This window comes from Neolamprologus brichardi, chromosome 2 (assembly GCF_056152115.1).
Source record: "Neolamprologus brichardi isolate AB-2024 chromosome 2, ASM5615211v1, whole genome shotgun sequence".
NCBI lineage: Eukaryota > Metazoa > Chordata > Actinopteri > Cichliformes > Cichlidae > Neolamprologus > Neolamprologus brichardi.
Window position 1 is genome coordinate 11,090,591 of NC_142105.1, and position 20,481 is coordinate 11,111,071.

At 42.7% G+C, this 20,481-nt stretch overlaps 2 protein-coding genes across 6 annotated transcripts in view; both read left to right on the top strand.

The window, feature by feature from the left end:
• Positions 1–10,511, top strand: part of shtn3 (shootin 3) — a 28,307-nt gene extending 17,796 nt beyond the window's left edge. For 2 of the 5 annotated variants that reach the window (XM_087847200.1, XM_087847210.1), the window contains exons 7-17: positions 280–374; positions 993–1,139; positions 1,879–2,032; positions 3,763–3,937; positions 4,243–4,313; positions 4,494–4,600; positions 5,539–5,553; positions 5,806–5,868; positions 6,738–6,867; positions 7,644–7,917; positions 8,177–10,511. In XM_087847200.1, the coding sequence (XP_087703326.1) occupies positions 280–374; positions 993–1,139; positions 1,879–2,032; positions 3,763–3,937; positions 4,243–4,313; positions 4,494–4,600; positions 5,539–5,553; positions 5,806–5,868; positions 6,738–6,867; positions 7,644–7,917; positions 8,177–8,291 (1,346 nt within the window). In that variant the 3' untranslated portion in view covers positions 8,292–10,511. The remainder of the gene's footprint in view (positions 1–279; positions 375–992; positions 1,140–1,878; positions 2,033–3,762; positions 3,938–4,242; positions 4,314–4,493; positions 4,601–5,538; positions 5,554–5,805; positions 5,869–6,737; positions 6,868–7,643; positions 7,918–8,176) is intronic. The other 3 variants (XM_087847202.1, XM_087847208.1, XM_087847216.1) reach the window with 3 other exon arrangements.
• A 1,273-nt stretch (positions 10,512–11,784) lies between these two features.
• thoc3 (THO complex 3) lies at positions 11,785–15,410 on the top strand. The gene is made up of 6 exons (XM_006797632.1): positions 11,785–12,004; positions 12,546–12,702; positions 13,760–13,964; positions 14,469–14,630; positions 14,806–14,906; positions 14,999–15,410. The coding sequence occupies exons 1-6, from the start codon at positions 11,825–11,827 to the stop codon at positions 15,160–15,162; spliced, it is 969 nt and encodes a 322-aa protein (XP_006797695.1). The 5' UTR covers positions 11,785–11,824; the 3' UTR covers positions 15,163–15,410.
• Positions 15,411–20,481: the final 5,071 nt, after the last annotated feature.

The window sequence follows — 20,481 nt, forward strand, 5'->3', positions numbered from 1 at the left end:
TTCTAAACATGCATGTTCAACACTCTGTCTGTTTGGTTGTTTTTGAAATTAAAATAAAGTAACATCGCTGCTTTTTCCATGAGTCACTTGCAGTATTAGAAAAAAAAGAAACTCAAATTTATCCACAGATAACAAAAACAGGAAAGATGGCTATCAGCTAATAATCCTTAAAACATCAGTTTTTAACTCTCCTGGTAGAAGGCTGCCTTATATACTGAATAGTAATAGCAGTTAGATGAATGCTGTCTTTTTTAACCCGCCCCCCTCCCGTCTCTGCAGTCTCCATGATGGCAGCTCAGGAGTACGAGGGAATGAAGGAGCAGCTCGACTTGGAGCAGAGCCTCCGAGTCAAAGCTGAAACTTATGCACACGAGGTAAAGAGCGAGTCACAGAAATGCGGCTGTACGGTCAAACAAAAGAAGCTTAAAATCTGCCTTTTCCTGTTTGTCTTGGCAGAGCAGAAATTTGAAATATGATTCATGGTGGAATCAAACACTCCTTCCAGTTTTCCAGCTGGCAAACACAATGACTAATCTTTCACTACAATAATACATAAAAGCCATGCTTGCTGCTGCTGCGGCTGCTGTCTCACCACAGCTGCAGAACTTAATCTTCATATTTTGCATAATCGGCATTTGAGAGTTTCTCCTCTTCGTCCAGAGCACTTTGTGACTCCCACAGTTTTCTAAAGTCATTCATTCTGATAATCCAAGTAACTGTTTCCATGAACTGAAAGCTGAGCTTTGCTGCTGCTAGCTTCAGTGATAAACAGTGAGCTGTGTTTCTGTGCTTGTAACTGATGTGCGTGTTAATATTGGTGAAATGTCCTGAATCTGGTGTTTACTGATCTGAAAAGTGAACAGTCTGTGGGATTAAAGCAGATTCTGTGATGGTTTGTTTAGAGTAAAGATTCACAGACGGGCATTTCCTTCTCTCTTTCTAAAACTTCCTTTGTTCCCATCATCCTCATCATCGTCCTCGGTCTTCTGCAGATGCTGGTGAAGCAGAAGGAGGCCAACAGGCAAAGCATGCTGCTGCTGCAGAGTGCTGAGCCCAGCGTTCAGCTGCTCAAAGCCCTTGAAGACGTTGCTGCTGTCACCAAAACCCTGGAGGAGGAGCGACTGCAGCATCAGCAGAAGGTAAAATATGAAGCCTCTTCTTCTGCAGCCTTAATTTCACTGCCAGGAAGGCGGAGTTTCTACTGCTGGAGCTGTATGAATATATCCTGAAACAAGCAAATATGATCATCGCGCATGGTTAAGGATAATAGCAGAGGTGTGATTTTGTTGTGTTTACCTGTGAAATCATGTAGAGCAGTTAAATAATACTCTCAGTCAAAGCGGTGAGTGAGAGCTGTGCCTGTGCTGAAATATTTCAGCTGTGCTGAAAGAGTTTAAATATCTAAATTAAAAATTTTAAATTAAATTTATTTTTCTTGTGTGTCTTGTTGTGTTTTCACTTCCAGGCTTTGCATTTTGTCTCTAGTTCCTTTTCTGATCTTCTCCACCCTCATTGGCTCCATCTGTTCTCAGTTTCTTCTGTAGTCCTGCCTCGGTGCTTCCTGGAGATTCTGCTTTTCTAGACATTTTGGAATTTTTGCTTTGATTTTTAAATGAGTTAAATCGGTTTAGCACTGAAGCTTGCTCTTTGCTAACACTCTTCTTTTGTTTGCATGTTGATCAGACAGTCAATAATATACCTTTTATATAAGGTATATATATATATAATATAAAGTTATTCCTTGATGAAATGCGGTGGTCATGTGATTTAATGGGTCTGATGGCCTTTCATCCAGTGCTGCATGCTTGGAAAGCCTTCAGTCTGGTAACGGTGCTTCTGTGTAGCTTGTTCTGAATCATGTGCTACGCCTGTGTGTAGGTGCAGAACCTGGAGGAACAGCTGGAGCAGAACCGTGTGAAGACACAGCTAGAGGCTCTGCAGAGGCAGCTGGAGCTGTTGGAGGTGGACAAGAAGGAGTCGGAGGGACGACTGGAGCAGGCACTGAAGAAGAACGAGGAGCTGGAGGAAAAAGGTGGGTGGAGGTGGAGACGCACACACATTAAGAGTGTCCCATGGAGAATATATACAGGAGGTGCACTTCACCAGGTCCTCAGTTGAGCATTAAAATAAAAGATTAACATTAAAAGGAGACAGGAGACACACAGCATAGCAACAGAAAAAAACTATCTCTGATTGGCTGGCAAGAGTCCACCTAAACAAACTGAGTGTAACACAGTGAAGTAGATTGTTGCTTTTGTAGGAAGACGTGATGAAGCTAAAGATAGAACAAACACTTGCTCTCAGACCTGTGGGCGCGTCTCTTCTTTCAAAGGACAGAATAATATTTCAGCTGCATGAAAACTGGAGTCCTGTTAAAACTGGGATCAGTGAAGCCTCATGCTGCTACATGTTATTTATGCACCAATACTTTTCCAGCCAATGTGGCTCGTGTCAATTGACCCAGTTTTAGTGCTCAGATCAAGCTGCACCAGAATCAGACCGGTTCAACCTTCTGTTTTCCATTTTTGTTCCTAATAAAATGGACGTGCTGATGAATATGCAGAGGATTAGCAGGGGTGCACTCAATAACTCTGCACACCCATAGATTCCTCATTTTGTCAGGTGACCTTATGTGTTGATTAAAGCTTTAATATCATTGCGTGCCTAGTATACAACACTGGAGGTGAAGGGAGGCTGTATTTACTGAATTGTGCCCACTGTGATCTTCTGGAATGAAAGTTTTCCACATTATAGATGCAAAAATGAGTTAAAATAGGAAAAGGGAGTAACATACAGCAGCAGGCAGGCTAAATTGTAATCTGAGGCACCGATCAGGTCCCACACTCTGACATACAGAGAAAGACCCCACAGCTTTTAAACACAGAAGCAGGTGCCATGAGATGAGGTTCAGATAATTCTTATATTCAAGTAAAATGTTACAAACTCACTGAAGCTGAATATGAGAGACAATAATACAAATATTAAATGTTTAAGTCTGGTTTAACTCATGTTTTTGTCTGACCTGCTCCCTGATTGGCTTTTATATTCATCCTCCATCTTTCCTTTGGATCACCGGGCAGCTTGTCTGTGTCTGTGTAGAGAAGCAGGTGGATGCTGCTGAAAGAGACGGACAGTCTGTGGGTGAGAGTCCTGCCTGCTGAGAGGATCCTGGGAGTTAATCAGCTCATTCCTGCTCTTTATGATATCACTGTTCAAGCTCACAGCAGGTCAACACGGCTGTGAGTCCACCGAGGGTTAGGTTAACTGCTCGGTCCCTAATGCAGTTAGCAAAGTAATCAATAATTTCTATGTTAGCTTTGAGTCTCTTTCAAGCATCTTCTAAAGACGAGGAGCAAGTAAACGAACTGCAGCAGACTGATTAATGAGAAATAATCTACATTTATAATTCACATTAGGCAAAACTAAGTAAAAATAAAATATCCATGGTACAGTCAATGTTTTACGGTTTTTAGTGATTTTCTATTGTAGTATAATGTGAGGAGGAAACAGCTGACCCGACGGCTGATTAAATAAGAGGGTTACAGGTCTCGGTGCTTCGTGGCTCCTGTGTTTATTCCTCTGCTGATGCAGAAAGAAACAGGATGACTCAAGCCTCACAACACTGTCTGATACTCGTAAATGGGTCACATGATGTCAGGGCTAAAACCAGCAACCAATGACAACCGTTAAAAACATGACCGGATCCTGCTCTCTGAGTTTAGGAAGGAGGATTTTTAACCGCTCACGTTTTCTCCTCTCCAGTTCACGAGCTCCAGGAGGCCCAGAAAAAAATCGCCATGACGACCAGCACAGACCCCCCTCCTCCTGCACCTGGGGTCGCGCCGCCTCCCGCCCCTCCTCCACAGCCACCGCCACCCCCTCCTCCTCCCCCTCCCCCTCCCCCTCCGCCTCCCCCCTCCAGATGTAACCCCCTCAGGTGAGAGACCAGCGTTTGTCTCGGCCAATCAGAAAGCCTGGCTGCCAGTGAGGGCAAACACATGAATAAATAAATAAATATTAAGAGAAGGACTTAAAATCACGTATTTATTTTCCCGTATCTGATACTGAGAGTAACAACAATCTGATAAAAAGCTGATATGGATTTTCTTTCATATGTGAGATAAACATGTCGTTGAAGCTGTAATAGGAAGTAAATTTGACTATTTGCACATAAGTCTGACCTCGTGATTTTTCTTTTGTCTCTTGGTTTTTCATTTTTAATCATTTTGCCTGTTTCTTCAGCTCTCTGATAGCCATCATGAGGAAATCTTCCAAAGGTTCCAAAGCCTCCGTGAAGGCTGAGCAGCCTCCTGGTGGGTTTCACCACACTGTTTTATATTCATGTATTGATAGACAGAATGTTGTTGTTATTATTTATCATGATTGTTATGGTCAACAGCGTGTTCTCAGCCAAAGCCAGCCTCAGAAATAAATGAAAACGCTACATTAATCCAGTAGGTGTAATTTGGGTTTGTCTCCCTCTGGCTGTCCAGCTGCTGCTGAAGGTGTGGATGACGTGAAAGTGAAGGCGGTGAACGAGATGATGGAGCGGATCAAACATGGCGTCGTCCTGCGGCCCGTCAAGAGTCAGGACACCAAGGTGAGACGGAGCAGTGCACGCTGAGAGGCGTGACCCTAACCCTTTTTTTTCACAGATAAATTTGAAAAACAAGGACACGACTGGAGTTACGAGTGCTGATGTGAACTCCAGTTTAAACCAGTAAATGTGCTGAGCTGCATTTCCAGCATGACGAGGCACAGACATGCGTCACCTGTCAGAAATAACAGGCGTTTGTGTTTCTTTCGGTCGACCTGCCTCCGTTTCAGTCACTTGTTTTCTTCTCTTTCTTGTTGTTTTGTGTCCTTTGTGTGTCTCTTTTTTAGTCTTATATGAAGCCAACGACGAAGCTTGGGTCATTGTTGTTGGGGTTTTTATCTCTGTGGGTATTTTTAGAAACACTGACACCCCTCCATTGATTCCCAAATATATAAATGGATGTAGAAACACCTGAGCTTGATCTATCAGCTGGTAAAGGCTGTGAGGTGAAAGCTCTGACAGGAACCACATAAAATCTGATCCAAGAATAAGAAAAAACAGAAAACCTCGTTCATTTTTTTATCATTTCCTGCTCACTTTAATATGTAAAGAAAAAAGATCACAGTATTTACTATAGTGTATTTTAATGCTCCAGAATGTGAGTGAAGCATACACTCTATAAGAAGACGCATTTGCTCATCACCATTTTAAACTAATTGTCAAACAGGTTCTTTTGTTGTCACTTGTCAGCTTCCATTGATTTTTTTTACCTTCAACAAGAGTAAGAGATTAAATGTCACAAATATGAGCTGTAAAAAATCAATCTGTACTTCCTGATTCATCCTTCCTGTTTTATCTCAGCTCTGTTGTTCATGTGAAAATGAATCCGGGTGTCTGTTAATACTTTCAGGGTTGTTTTTCCTCGTGCAGTCTGAAAGCACTCTGCCTGATTGCTGTCCTCTCTTTCCTCTCCATGTTTCTTCTTCTTTGTGCCGCTGCAGAGGATAGCAGTAAAAGTGAGTCAAGTCACAGTTGCTCTCTGGCTTTCCAGAGAGACTAACACACACACACACAGACTGCAGGTCCTCTTCCAGTCACTAAAACATGTCACTAACGTCCATTGTTAAGCACTTCATGGCCCAGACATCATGTGCCTGCTCTGTTACTAGAAGCTTCTTCCCCTTTTCCATGATTCTCTGCTAGTGATGCTGCACAGATCTGTCGGTGGAACATGAAGGTCAAGTGTGATGTTTCTGTTTTTGTTCCAGCAGCCTCCAACCTGTGAGGAGAAACAGCAGGAGAGCGCCATGGAGGAACTGAAAGGCATCCTGGTAAAACGGGCTTATGTTGGCTTTACTGCAGCGTGTTAAACGTTGTTAAATGTGAAAAGAGAATATTCAGACAAACTTTAATCTGCATGGATCTTCCTGTGTAGACTGGAGATGTCAAGAGGAGAAATAAGTGCATTGCCCTCTGGTGGGCGGTGCGCATCGTAAGCTCTGACCCCACGAATACGCCAGGCTTAAGATGGTACTTGTTTCCATCAGACCTGCTGCAGGGTGTTTGAGGATTGATCTGGATGTGGTTTTCTGTTCCACATCGCTGCGAACAGTGCCGGGTTTCTGTTTCACTGAACCAAGTTGCTCAGAGCAGACAAAGAGCAGAGGAGGCCAGACACGGAAACAACGCAAAACATCAGGTTAACTGTGAAAATACGAGAAACTGCATGAAGGATAGTTCAAAACTCCCCCAGAGACAGACCTCATGACATTCAGTACATTCAGCCCTCCCACTCGAATGGGAGGGACACTAAACAGCCCACTAAGGAGGTTGTAGCTCTGAGCAGTTGTGTGATCCACTCTGACTCAGTGTCTCAGCCTCGTGTTTCCAGCACACCCTCACAACACGTTTGGGTGCGTCGAGACTGGAGCATCTTCCCCCACCACCTGATTGTGCCGGGTGCACTTATGAACACTCTGGTGCTCAAACAAAGTGTTTGTTAAAGGCAACCTGTGACTAGCACAGAGGTCTCAGGTTCAGCTGACTGACACTGTAACAATGTCTAAATGTAGTATTTATGTTTTCTGGACCTGACAGTTAGGATTGTGCAGTAGGATAAGTTGTAGCATCGTTGGTTGGAAACAATTTGTTTTCAGATTAAAAAACTGTACTTCCTGCAGTAATGTGTGTACTCCTCCAGGAGACGGTGAAGAGGAGCCCCAGCCGAGGCTCGCAGGAGTCGGGACCGTCACCTCCCGGAAAGAAGGACAGCGAGCTGGAGGTCATCCTGAGACGCCGACGCAACAAGGCGGGCGAGGCCGGCTCAGGAGGTAGCAACCTGCCACCAAGCTGCTCATCAGCGTTGCATCAGCAGCTATTTTCATTAATTACATACAATAAAACATTTCGTCTTTAGAAATATTGAAAATCATTATCAAAAGTGCCAACAAGGACCTCAAAGAGCTGCCATAGTGTTGGTCAGGATACTGTCACTAAAAGTTCTATATTATTTTGTACTATTGTTGTTTTTTACTGAAGTAAAAGTATTTAAGTATAATCAGGATAATATGAATATAAGATCTTAATAAGAGCTTAATGAACAAAAGTCTTTCCAAACGGCTGTGTCAGTTTGTGTCCAGCAGAGGGCGCACTGCACACACAGGACAAACACTTCTGCTCTGCTTTCCTTGCATTGATTCACCCGTTTGGCAAAAAGAGCCACGACCTTCTAATTTTAAGTGTGCAGAGTATTTGAGCTGGATAAATATTCATCTACAAAATTTCTAATTTCTAAAAAACAACAACAATGACACAAAGAAGAGCGAGCAGTAAGCAGTAGGATGTAGTTTGAGTAGGAGAAAAAGTTCAAGGAAGACAAAAACAGTGTTAAAAAGCAAATAAAAATAAAATAAAGATGAGTAGAAATTCAATACATGCAGTCAGAGAATATAAAGTCACAGATGAAACTAACATCTACCCTCTATTATCAGACATCTGACATTCTTTCTTCCAAATAAAGGTTCTTTACCATTTTGAAGGTTTTTTTTTAAGTCAGACTCATGTAAAAACCTGCTTTTTGGTTTTTGTCTGTCTCTTTGATAACCAGATGAGGGCCATATGAGCCACGTCTCATCTTCTGACAGCCTGAATGGAAGGCGAACCAGCAGCGACTCCGGCAAAGATCCAGAAGGGCCCGGCGGGCTGAGTGCCCCGTCTGACCCAGCAGGGCCCAGGCTTAGCCCAGAGAGACGGAGGTCGGGCTCGGGGCCGGTCGTAGCCCGGAGGAAGAGCTCGGACACGGGCAAGGAGAGGAGGTCCTGCAGCTCTCTATCTGAGAAAGAAACAGCCGAGTCTCCAGTCAGCAACGGCTGCATCAACAGGTGGAGCGACACTCATCACAAGCATGCCCTCCATCCCGTCCTTATACTTTCTGACCCGGGTGGAGACACCATCAGTATCCCTGGAAGTTAATGTATCTAATCTAAAAACCTTTGCATGTGTAAAAGAAACACAGAAAAGAATATTTGAAGTCATGCAGTCAAGAAGGACGCTAATCTCCACAGATTACAGATTATAGTGATCGCTGCGTCTCGGCTGTTCTCGGTCTCTGACATGTTGCTTGCTGTCTCTGCTCCACAGTGTCGAGGAGGATCAAATCAAGTCAAACGGAGTCGACCATGCAGTGCCCAGTGATGATGCAGACGCCGCCCTCTCCGCCGGCTCAATCAACGGCAGCGCAGACGCAGAGTGCTAGGATGGACTCTGAGTATCTTCGGTTTGTGCGTTTTTTGACAAAAGAGTGAGGAGATCAGATGATTTGCCTTTTGTTTACTGTGTCAGATCAAAAATGGAAACGTTGACTTTGTTGTACTTTTGTATTTATGTTTTTTTTGGATTTACACTAACCGACTAACAACTCGCTCGGATGAAGATGCGCAGGTAACAGAGCAGTAAGAGCTAATGCACTGGTGACTTTTTGAAAAAAGCAGGGCTCAGATAAGGGGAGGTGATCAGCCATTGTAGAAACTCCAGCGGCACAAAGACCGACTGTATCTGCTGCTCCATACGTACCACATGAGGCTAACGCGTTCACATTCAATAAAACTGACACTCGGATTTTTGTAGCTGCTTCTAAAAACACCAAAAAGTCTCAAAGGAGCCAAAAGAACAGCGTTAGTGCACTGTTGGCTTTTCTACAACGGCTTTTATCGGCCGCTCGCTTCTCTGATGATTTTTGAACATAAACCTGTGGATCCAGGAGGAAGGATGGGCTGCACTGTACAAGGGAAGCTGCACTATTTTTGCACAGATACTCAGTTTTCTTCAGACACTTTGACTTGTATAAAGACTGCAAAGCTTTAGGTTGATTTTTTTCTATTTGATGCACAAAGATTCTGCTCAGCGTCACTTTGTGTCATCAACAGGAATGCGCTGTACTGTTATAGAGCCCAGTTCTCTGGCTTCTCCTGCCTTGCCTCCACGTCCTGTATTTTTTCTCCTGGTTAAGTTAGACCTGTGCTGCAGCTGGCATCCTCAGCGGCGCGAGCATATCTGGTTTTGCTCTGTTTATGACCTGCAGTTGCAAATAGTGGAGAAACGCTCTTCTTCTGCTGCTTTTAAACAAACGAAACACTTTGTCATGGGTTGCTTTTGAGATGTGCACCACAGATTCTGCTGTGTTCTCCGGCAAACCAAGCAATACCAAATGTACCAACAGACAGTTGATTGCAGTTTTAAAAGTGTGTTTTTTGGTAATGTGGGGATGTTAAAATCAAAGCTTCTTTTTAGACATGTTCTAGTCAATGATGAAAGCATTGGATGTTTCAGAAACTTCCAGATGAGGTAAATGAGCAGTTTAGTTTTGTTGTGCTGCTTTCAGCTTCCTGCAGCTGCCTGCAGCTCCACCTGTCCAGGCGTTTACCTGAGTATGAGCTCAGGCTGATGAAAACACCTGGGAGTCATTTTTATAGACAGGGTTTAAAAAAAACAAACGCTTCCTGCCTTCTCACACCTTTCAGTCCAGGTGTGTCGTCATAAGTCATGCAAGGTGAGAAGGAGGGAAACACAGAAGTGACATGTGACTGATATTTCAGGTTTAGAGGAACACGACACAAGCTTTTTAACGATACATGTCACAGAAATGTTCTCAGGGTCCATGGGTCAGACCTTCATCAAACCTACTTTAGGGGCCTCAGTGAGAAAACGATGAGGAAAGACACAGACCGCTTTTTGTTTTTCTGGTTAAATGAGCTAAGAATAGAAGTGCTTTGGAGGAATTAGGGTGCTTGTGTACTTTTTCTACCTCTCCATACACCTGCATCTAAACCTCAACATCCTGAGTCATAGTCTGTGGCGTGAAAACTCACGAGATCGTGTCATAGTCCACCAGAGACGAGTTGTCTTCCTCCACTGAATCAGCACTGAGTCTAGAGACCTGTTTGCACGTGTCCTGAAACACCGCCCTGGTTCCTCACCACAACAGTTGACTTTTATTTTGTAGGGCTTGCTGTCTTTACATTGCTTTCCTGGCACGTGCCCGCAACATTAAAACAATTTTTTACGAGTATGCAAAGGCGCAAGGCACATTTATGTGACGCTTTCACTGCTTGTCATCTTTTATTAAAACACAGAATCACATTTAAAAAGTGCATTTTGTTCCGTCCATTTGGTGTGTTTTACTCTAGTGCAAAAGGACCACACACTCAACATCAGAAGCTGCCTCAGGCCTGAATATTATGCATATTGAGGCCTTGCACAGGCCTCCAAATGGCAGGGGAGTCCCCCTGCAGTTGGTGCAGGTTTTGGGTCCACGCATAGATTGCTTAGTTGGTAACCAAGTGGCTTCTTAACCGAGGGATATACCATATTTGACAGAGATGGGATGACTAGATATTGTGTGTGTTTGAGATATAAATGGAGTGTTGGTTTTTTTTAAACATCACTTTAAATAAATTGGAATTCAAATAAAACGAAAGGTTTCTGTCTTTATTTCAACAATGAATTTGGAAACCTGCAGTGGTTACATCGTTGAAAGATATGATGAATGTGTGCCAAGTCAAATATCACATGTGTGGTAATATGAACATATAGCATTACTTTGAGTGACAGCGTTACTGCCACTGAATCTTAAAGTCATAGACCAACATGTGAAATATGTCAGAGAAGATGATGTAAAGTTCAAAGGGCATAAAAATCTCCCCCTGCACAATCAGTGGATTTATTTTTGTACTCAAACCTATCACGCTGTTGGTGTTCACATAGGCCTATGTGCAAAGAACTGCTGTATTTTCTTTAGAAAATGAGAGATAGTCAAGCATTTTTTCTCCATGAATTTACAAAAGGAAGGAAAAAATGGAAGAAAATAAAAGCAAAATATTTCACAATAATTTACCTAAAAGCAGATCGTGCCACTTCTTTCCAGTTCTTCCACAAATAGTCACAAAAAAACTTTGATGTATAGATTAACCCACTTTAAACTGTATGATAAAACTCTATCAGCTGTAGCACATTAAATGCACATAGGCTGCAAACCAGACAGCTGTTAAACATCCAGTGTGTTGTGCATGGGTTGTGTCATGTTATGCATTCCACATTATTAATAATGATAGAAACAATACAATGAAGCTGAAGTAATTTTTGTTTTCTGGGATTTAAACTGAAGATCACTGACTGAGCTCTGAACTGTTTCATATTTTACTGTCATAGAGAAACGAGGATCTGACAGTTTGTAAATTATGGATGATGCTCATTCTAAATGTATTAAATAGCCCATTTCCCCCAAGCTCAACGAAACCTGTTTAAATTCATTCATAAGGTTTATGCAGCTGAAGTTTCTTCAAGGTGAAGTCTGGCTTTATGTTTTTCTTGTGTTGGTTTTAGTTATTAGAAAATGCATATCAATTCAAATAAATGACGTCACAGTTTGAGATTTCTTATATATTCTTTTAAATGGATAACTTTAACTTTTCTGTTTCTAATTTGACCGATTAATCATTCTTATGAGCAATATCCTGCAATAATAAGGCCTTTTCATTTGGTATTTAGAACGATTTAAATATTTTATTCCTTGCATTAAAAAATACAGATAAGATAGATTTACACATACTTCATTTCTACTGTTGTTTTCAGAATGTATTTATGTTACAGGACGGTTACAGGACCTTTTATAAAGTTAACCGTCTGAGCAAAGTAAACAAGTGTAGGTCCCCTCCGAACCACCAGATGGCGCGAAGGCTCCCTTAAACCCACATACAGTCGGCGGCCACTGTTGTTACGTAGGAATCCAAGATGGCGTCGCAGTATTTCCAAGAGATGCAGGAGAGCTTTAAAAATAACAACAAAAGCCGCGAATTTCCCGCTCATACGGCTAAAGTTCACTCGGTGGCGTGGAGCTGTGATGGCAGAAGGCTAGCCTCCGGGTCCTTTGATAAAACAGCGAGCGTCTTCGTGCTGGAAAAGGACCGTTTGGTGAGTCACATAGCGGCATGTTGCTAGTATGCTAGCGTTAGCCTGGTTAGCTCGCTACCGTGAATGAATGAAAGTTTGACGTTAGAGAGCCGACTGTCACAAAAAACACGGTCCCCCTGGATAATCCCTATCACTCAATAACTGCCACTAACCGAACAGCCTTGTAGTTATTTAGGAATTTACGTCATTAAGCAGAAACCTATAAGCTCCGTCTGCAGCCCAGCTTTCTACTTCATTTTTTATTCATTTTAATTACGTATATATTTACTGATTAGTATTTTTATCACTGGAATGCCCAAATTTATAAACTTTCATATTTATGTAAAGAGACATGATCAAATCAGAAATTTAAAGTCACAGTCCTCAAGTTCAAATTATAACTAATTTTTTCTTCCTTTCCACAAAGTGTGGTATGCAAGATAATCTGAGTCATATTTCTAAGATAAAACTTTACAGGTGATTGTCTTGCTGGGCTGCTTGTGGATGTGCTCTGTAAAGTGGCACATGATGGATGCCTGATACATGTGATGTTTGTCTGCAGGTGAAAGAGAACAACTACAGAGGTCACAGTGACAGCGTGGATCAGCTCTGCTGGCATCCCACCAACCCGGATCTGTTCGTCACAGCATCCGGAGACAAAACCATCCGCATCTGGGATGTACGCACCACCAAATGCATCGCCACCGTCAACACGAAGGGTAGGCTCTTGGTTTTTGTGGCGAACAGAGTCAGCAGCTAGTACTGACCTCAGGTTGCTGCTGTTTGCCTGCATTTTCTCTTTGGGAGTTATTGTAGCTGATAGAAGCTGACTGATTCAGGTAACTGACTGGGATCCTTTATGACCCCATCTGTATATTTATGTCAGTTTGTTAACATTGTAGGCTCTGATTTGATTGTAATTGGACATTTACTATTGACAGTTGAAGATTTTAGATTAAGATTAAAAGTAATCCTAAGTATTTTTGAGTGCTTATGCTCAAAGGCTTTGAAAGATTCCACTTCTTTAATCCGGATGTTCGTTCAGCATGAAACAAAATCATGAAAATAGCAAACAGTCCGAGTATGATGACATCATCCAAATTTGTTAATCAGAATGTTACAGAGTCATCTGTTCATGGTGAATTCATGAGTCCGTACCTGCTGATTCATTTTTCCCTGGTGGTTTCTCCCAGGAAGCTTCTGTAATTTGAACATCCGTCAAATCTAATTAAAATAATTGTCATACAGACTTCTGTAAGGCTTGTTTGTCTGATGTTATCCTCTAAACACACAGCTTGCATTAATGCTGAATGAGCTACCTGCACTCTTAGCTGCAGCGCTGCTTACTGTGACTAGATGGTGAAGAGACTCTTGAAAAGACACTGACATAAACCATTGTGAGTTATAGACTTCAGTAAAGCAGGAAAGATGTTTAGTGAGTCGAGCTTCCCAGATTATGAAGTCATAAGTAAAGCATAGTAAAATATAATTATTCCTTCATTCATGGTTACATTAGACAGCGAGTTGTAACCAGTTTTTTGAACAAATAACATCTCTCTGTGCAGCTGGTCATCCCAAAAAAATTTAAATGAATAAAAAAAAAACAACTTCTGGTTATTCAAAGATACAATAGTCTCACCGTCTGAGGAAAGTCTGCTGGGATGATAGCCGGCACTTTTGTATCGGTCATTCAAAATGCCCACCTGTACAGGAGTCATGACCCTTCTTTAAACCTCGCTCATCACTGTGTGATCAAAACTGAATCTTTGTCTCGAGGTGAAAACATCAACATCTGCTGGAGCCCGGACGGTCAAACCATCGCCGTGGGGAACAAAGATGACGTGGTGACTTTCATCGATGCCAAGACGCACCGCTCTAAGGCAGAAGAGCAGTTCAAGTTTGAGGTGAATGAGATCTCGTGGAACAATGACAACGACATGTTCTTCCTCACCAACGGAAACGGCTGCATCAATATTCTGAGGTACGGAGCAGATTTCTGCTCACGTTCATTCCTGACATGCATGTTCATGAAAAGCTGAGCATCATGTTCTCCGTCGCTTCTTACACACCAACACCAGCTAGCTGCTGAGTGAAAGTGTACAACTAAAGGTTGGGGAGTTTGATTTTTCTTTTTTCAAATCAAGGCGAGAAAATGTCTACAAGCTGATCCCAGAGCTGGCGGGAATGGTCGCCACTTCATTGTGGTTTGGCTTTAAAATGTGTTTTTGCATTATTAGAAAAACAGAGGAAGTTTTCTATCTGCTCCTAATTCTGTCTTTGAAAATGAACACGCAAACACTGCAGGTCAATAATAAGTAAAGGTCTGAAGGTATTTTACACTGACTCACGTTTTTCTTCACCTGTGCACGAGCCATGTGGACTCCTCTGAAACACTGGTGTCAAATTCGTGTCAGAGTATTCTGATTATCTCCGTCATATAAATGACGATCTGCACTCATGAAATAAACAGTGGGTTTGTTCGCAGTTATCCTGAGTTGAAGCCCATCCAGTCCATCAATGCTCACCCGTCCAACTGCATCTGCATCAAGTTTGACCCCACAGGGAAGTACTTTGCCACAGGAAGTGCTGATGCGTTGGTCAGCCTGTGGGACGTGGAGGAGCTGGTGTGTGTCCGCTGCTTCTCCAGGTCAGAGACTGTTTATTTTCAGAGTTTTATAATTACAGTAATGGTCTTTTAAAAAAATAAATAAAAAATGCATCATGGATCACATCTTTATCGTGGAATAGAAATGTGCCGTTATGACTCTAAGGTTATTCTGGATCTCAGAGAGTTTCTTTCTTTTATCGCTCTGACGGTGCAGACTGGACTGGCCAGTGAGGACTCTGAGCTTCAGCCACGATGGCAAGATGCTAGCCTCGGCCTCCGAGGATCACTTCATAGACATTGCTGAGGTGGAAACGGGTCAGTGAGACAGTTTGGAGCTGTAAATTTGAAATATATATATTTTTTTACTAAGCATTAAACACATTCTCCGTCTTCTCCTCGTGTTGTAGGAGAGAAGCTTTGGGAAGTTCAGTGTGACTCTCCAACCTTCACAGTCGCCTGGCACCCAAAGAGGCCCCTGCTGGCCTACGCCTGCGATGACAAGGAGGGCAAGTACGACAACAACCGGGAGGCGGGCACCGTCAAACTGTTTGGCCTCCCCAACGACTCCTGAGGTCATTTCTGCGTTCAGACTTGTTTAGCTTGAACTCTGTCAGCGAAACCTGCCAAGAATGGAAGTAGAGAGTCTTCTCCAGCGCCGAGCACGATCCTAAAGTGGTTGTAGCCTTCTCCTACCAGCAGATGGTGCTGCTTTCCTAGCGTTTCCTTTACAAACTCTAACTTCATTCCTCATTTGTGTACATGAATAAAAATGTGCTGTAAGATACTGTTTGTATGTAAAATAAAGTGTTTTGATATTAAAGCTGCTCTCTGTCTATAAGTCTTTTGTTTTGAGCTCTGATAGCTGAGCTGAACACCTGTACCCTGTATAAGTACTCACACACTCAAGCCAAGAAAATCCATTCGCTTTTGCCTTCAAGTCAAAGACTGATTCACTGCTTTTGTTACATGTCCACTATTCCTAAATAGTTCATTTTTATTTCTACATCACGAGACGTTTTATTTTTTAATTAGGCCATCGTTATAAGGTTTAACACTGCCGAGTGTAAAACAGACATCAGCTGACAGCAGAAGTGTCTTCCTGTCTTTTCCTCCTGTGACTGCTTTATCTTCCTCCACCCTGACATACGTTCACAGCGTGAGCAAAAATTTAAGGCCCTCAGCCCAGGCTGGTGGCAGCTGGTCACTCCCGGTCCCCAGAGCCTGAGAGCAGCAGGCTGCAGGTTGTTTTCCCCTCGCAGCTTCCTGTCATCTTGGCGGGGATGTCAACAGGAACCCTGCTGTCTTGCTTTGATTTCTTTTAATTTGGTTCAACCCCACATGAGAAATGTGCCCAAAAACCTTCCTGTGGAGTGGCTGCCCTCTGCTGCCTCGCCTGTGCTGGCATTAAATTAACCTTTTATTTTATATTCAGAAATATTTGCTGGAAAATGTTTTAATGCTTCATTCACTAAAGTCTTTTGGAAACCTTTAAGGTTTCTGTGCAAAGAAGACAATGTGGTGAAGTGTCACCACTGAAACTTAAAGGTTTGTGAATTTGATGTTGTGTGTCTTTTGTCTCCCACCACAGTGTTTAACATGAAGATAATCAAGATATTTTAACCTGAGCAGGCGTTCTGTAACCTTAACCAGGTCATTTTGATTTCTATATATATAGTTTATATATATTTATATTTTATAAGTTGAATTTGCTATATCTGTGCGATACTAAGAGGCATTCATATGCAACAGGTACTGTTGTAAAGGTTTTCATACATACTCTTGTTTTGCTATATTTCTTTGTAACAAACATGTATTAGTTGCCCCCCCCCACCTTCGCCCACAACCCTAACCCTAATGTCACAACTGTTACAAACAGGTTAATATATATAAACATTGCTGTATTTTAGTGCCTCTTACTGTATATTGTGTGAGTATTGCTTTGGAGCAGGCAGTTATGTGTCAGCACAGTCTCATCTGTACGCTCACTGCTTGCTCATGTTGTGTTTGGAAGTACAGCTGTTAACATGTGTGCAGGGTCCTTTCATCTGTGGCTCTACTGTCTGCTTTTTCCAAATTAACTGACAGTGAGGTTGTACTCTTTATGTGAATTTATAGACTGTCTTTACAATGTGTGGGTGAAGCAAATGGCAGTCACATACAAGTGATTGAGTTTGTATTCTTCTCATGAATCATAACAGCATAAATACACTAACAGCCAAAAGTATTCACTCACTCATCCAAATTATTGAATTCAGGTGTTCCAGTCAGTTCCATGTCCACAGGTGTATAAAATCAAGCAGCTAGGCATGCAGACTGCTTCTGCAAATACCTGAAAGAATGACTGCTCTTGGGACCTCAATGAGTTCTAGTGTGATACTGTGGATGACACCTGTGCAACAGGTCCAGTTGTGAAATTTCCTCACTTCTAAATATTCTACTAAGTATTAGAGGGATTATAACAAAGTGGATGCAGGCTACAGACCTCCAAACGTCACACGGCCTTCAGATTAACTCAAGAATAATGTGTTTCCATGGCGACCAGCTGCATCCAAGCCTTACATCACCAAGTTCAATAAAAAGTGTTGATGCAGCGGTGCAAAGCACACCACCACTGGACCCTAGAGCGGCAGCAGCATGTTCTGGAGTGACCAATCATGCTTCTCCATCTGCATATCTCATGGACGAGTCTGGGTTTGACGGTTGCCACGGGAACGGTACTTCTCTGACTGCACTGTGCCAAGTGTAGAGTTCGGTGGAGGGGGAATTATGGTGTGGGGGTGTTTTTTGGGAGTTAGTTCAGGTGAAAGGAACTCTTTGTGCTTTAGCAAAGACATTTTGGACAATTTAATGTTCTCAACTTTGTGAGGACCTTGCTTTGTGAAGACAAATGAGCGATTTAAACCGGCACAGGCTAAGCTGATCCTATAAGGATCTTCATTTCGATGCTGACATAAGAATTAGTTAAGTCAAGCACCTTTGATTGAATTTGGCCTCATGAACCTGGAGTGTTTCATCCAATCAGTGTCCCTGCTGATCCCAGCTGTTACTCATTGTGTCTGAGTATTGTGAAGAAGGTGGTCATTATCCATATTTGTGATTACCAGTGAGCATCGTGAGTTAATAAATCAAGTATAGTCACCTGCAGGCTATATCTGATCTACCTGGAGCAGCCTCACTGTTTCATTTACTGCTGGCCTGTAAATCACTGATATTTCAGCTTTTTGATGCAGCTTTGAAACCATGTTAACTCTGCTGCTGTTGCATGCAAAGCTGGAGTTATAAGCCTGTAAGACATTTATTAAACATAATGACAGAAACTGTTAAAAGTCAAATCCAAATTGGATTTTTGCCAGACTTTGTGTCTGGCCTGGGTCATTTCCTCTAGATTAATTTGAGGTAAACAGCAGAGAAGCAAGCAGGACAAATCTGCAGTAACATCACATCTCATACTAGATATCTGCTCTTCATCTCTCAGTATAATGAGACAACGAGTTAGCCTACATGAGCATACTCTGATGATGCCATCTACAATATTTGATGTTATTAGATAAATTCAGACAGTCTCTTGTGTTACTGGTTCAGTCAGCAAATTAAAGTTTTTACTACACGCATTTTTTTTAGAGCAAAGAAAGGTAGGAAATATAAGGGGATGGTGGCTCATGACTAGGGATGAGGGTTTAAGTGAGGTAATGTGGAAATTTAAAAAAAATCTTATTTCACTGTGTGAGGATGCAGGGTAGCATTTCCCTTGCTAAGGTGAAGCACACACTCACCATGTCTGAGGTGCCTATTTAAGGAGGTTTTTGGGGGGCTGCGATGTTTACGTGTGTTGAACCTTGGTATTTATAAAGAGAAATATATTCAGAGCTCTGGGAAACGACTGAAGTCTGTTGTGATTGTTTTTTCTGTCATCTGGTCCCCTTCACGTTAACTACCGACCGCTACATGCTGTAAAACATCAATTCCAACATCTCAAAGATGCTTTCCAACAAAGCTAAGGGCAGCAGGTCTGCAACATGACAGCCATATTAGAATCAGGGAGGTTATTTTGAAGCCCTTGTTCAAATAATTGGGGAGAGAGCCATAATGTCACCAGCCACTGCAACATAAAAATTATATTAACAGCAAAACTTTTATTTTGGCCCAAATAAGAACTTCTAATTCTGTTTGACAGCTTAAAACTGCTTGTTAACCTCTCTGTGTGACTTAATCGCTATGTTTACCACTTTGCCTGCTGATTGGTTCTTTGGTGTCAGGACAGTCTCCACCTTAAATAGAATAGAATAGCCCTTTATTGTCATAGTACCTGTACAAAAAAACTGAGTGTTCCACACCAACTGTTCCAGAATAAAATATAAATAGTAGTCAATAAAAAACAAACATTAGAAGTATATACAAAACAAGAGAAAGCCGTTGCAAAGTGCTTGGAAGTAGTGGAAAGAACAGACATGTCTGAGTATAGAGTCTGTATGTGAGTGGCCTGAGTGATGAGGGTTACTCAGACCATGGCTCAGATTGATGAGGCGAGTGGGTACGGGTGGAGTGTGGGGGCATAATGTTTAACAGTCTGAATGGCCAGGGGAAAGAAGCTGTTAATGAGTCTGGAGGTGCCATCCAGGGGGCAGCCAGTCCACCGGGTGGTGGGCAGGGTGTAGGGGTCCCCTGTGATGGCCCTGGTTTTCCTGAGAAAGCAGGATCTGGTGATGGCCTTCAGGGGTGGCAGAGGGCAGCCGGTGTTAATAACCCTCTGCACAGCCTTCCTGTTCTCAGTCGTGGCCCCTGAGTACCAAACACCAGGCAGGAGGAGAGCACGCCCTCCACTGAGGAGTGGTAGAAGGCCAGCAACAGCTTCTGGTTTAGGTTATTTTTCCTCGGGACATGGAGGAAGCGCAGCTGCTGCTGGGCCTTCTTTACCAGGGCGATGGTGGTGTGGGTCCAGGTGAGGTTGGCAGATATGTGGGTGCCCAGAAATTGGAAGGTGGAGACAGATACTACCCATTCTCTATTTATAATGAGGGGAGTGGACCTGTCTGTGCCCGCTGAAGTCCATTATGAGTTGTTTTGTTTTAAGGATATTCAGCTTCAGGTTGTTTTCTGAGCACCAGCAGCACATGTTCTCTACCTCCACCCTGTACGCTGTCTCATCTCCATCAGAGTTGAGCCCATCCAGCCAATGGTGTTATCGGCATACTTGACAGTGATGTTGGTTGGATGGGTTGGTTGTGTGCAGTCATATGTGTACAGAGTGTAAAGTAGGGGTAGACAGTCTCCGATGTGCTGAGACGTTACCTGCTCAAAACTTACATGACTACAGACGGGAGGGCTGTAGGTCTGTATTCACTGAGGCTGTCTACGCCAGTCTTTTTAGGGATGGGAATGATAATGGAGGTTGGATGGATATTGTAGACATCACCAGGCAAAGAGTGAGCAGCTGTGCCTGCTCAGACTACAGTCAGCATTATTGTGACTAAACAGACAAATGTAGAGGTATTTAAGCATTGCCTGTGCTCTCCTAACTTCATATTAAAAAAAAAAAATCCAGCTTCTGAAACACAGCAGGATGCTCACAGACTCCTAAACAGCCTTTCAATAATGCCTTCTTCTTAATGTGCTTAACAGTTTAAACATATGGGAGGTGAAACGTGTCAGGATTGAGCTGCAGCCTGAAACAGGTTTCACTAATCAATCGTCTCATTAACTGAACAGCAGCTTTCCCAATGTGATCCTCCTCTATTTCATCAGAGTGCTCAGATGTGCTCCAGCATGCTAATCAATCTATCCAGAAACTAATGCTTTCAGACAAGGTGTATGTAGGTGTGTGTGTCTGTGTGTGTGTGTGCTGGTGAAGGCCAGCTGTGTGCTGAGAGACAATCAGACCAGCCCGTTCATT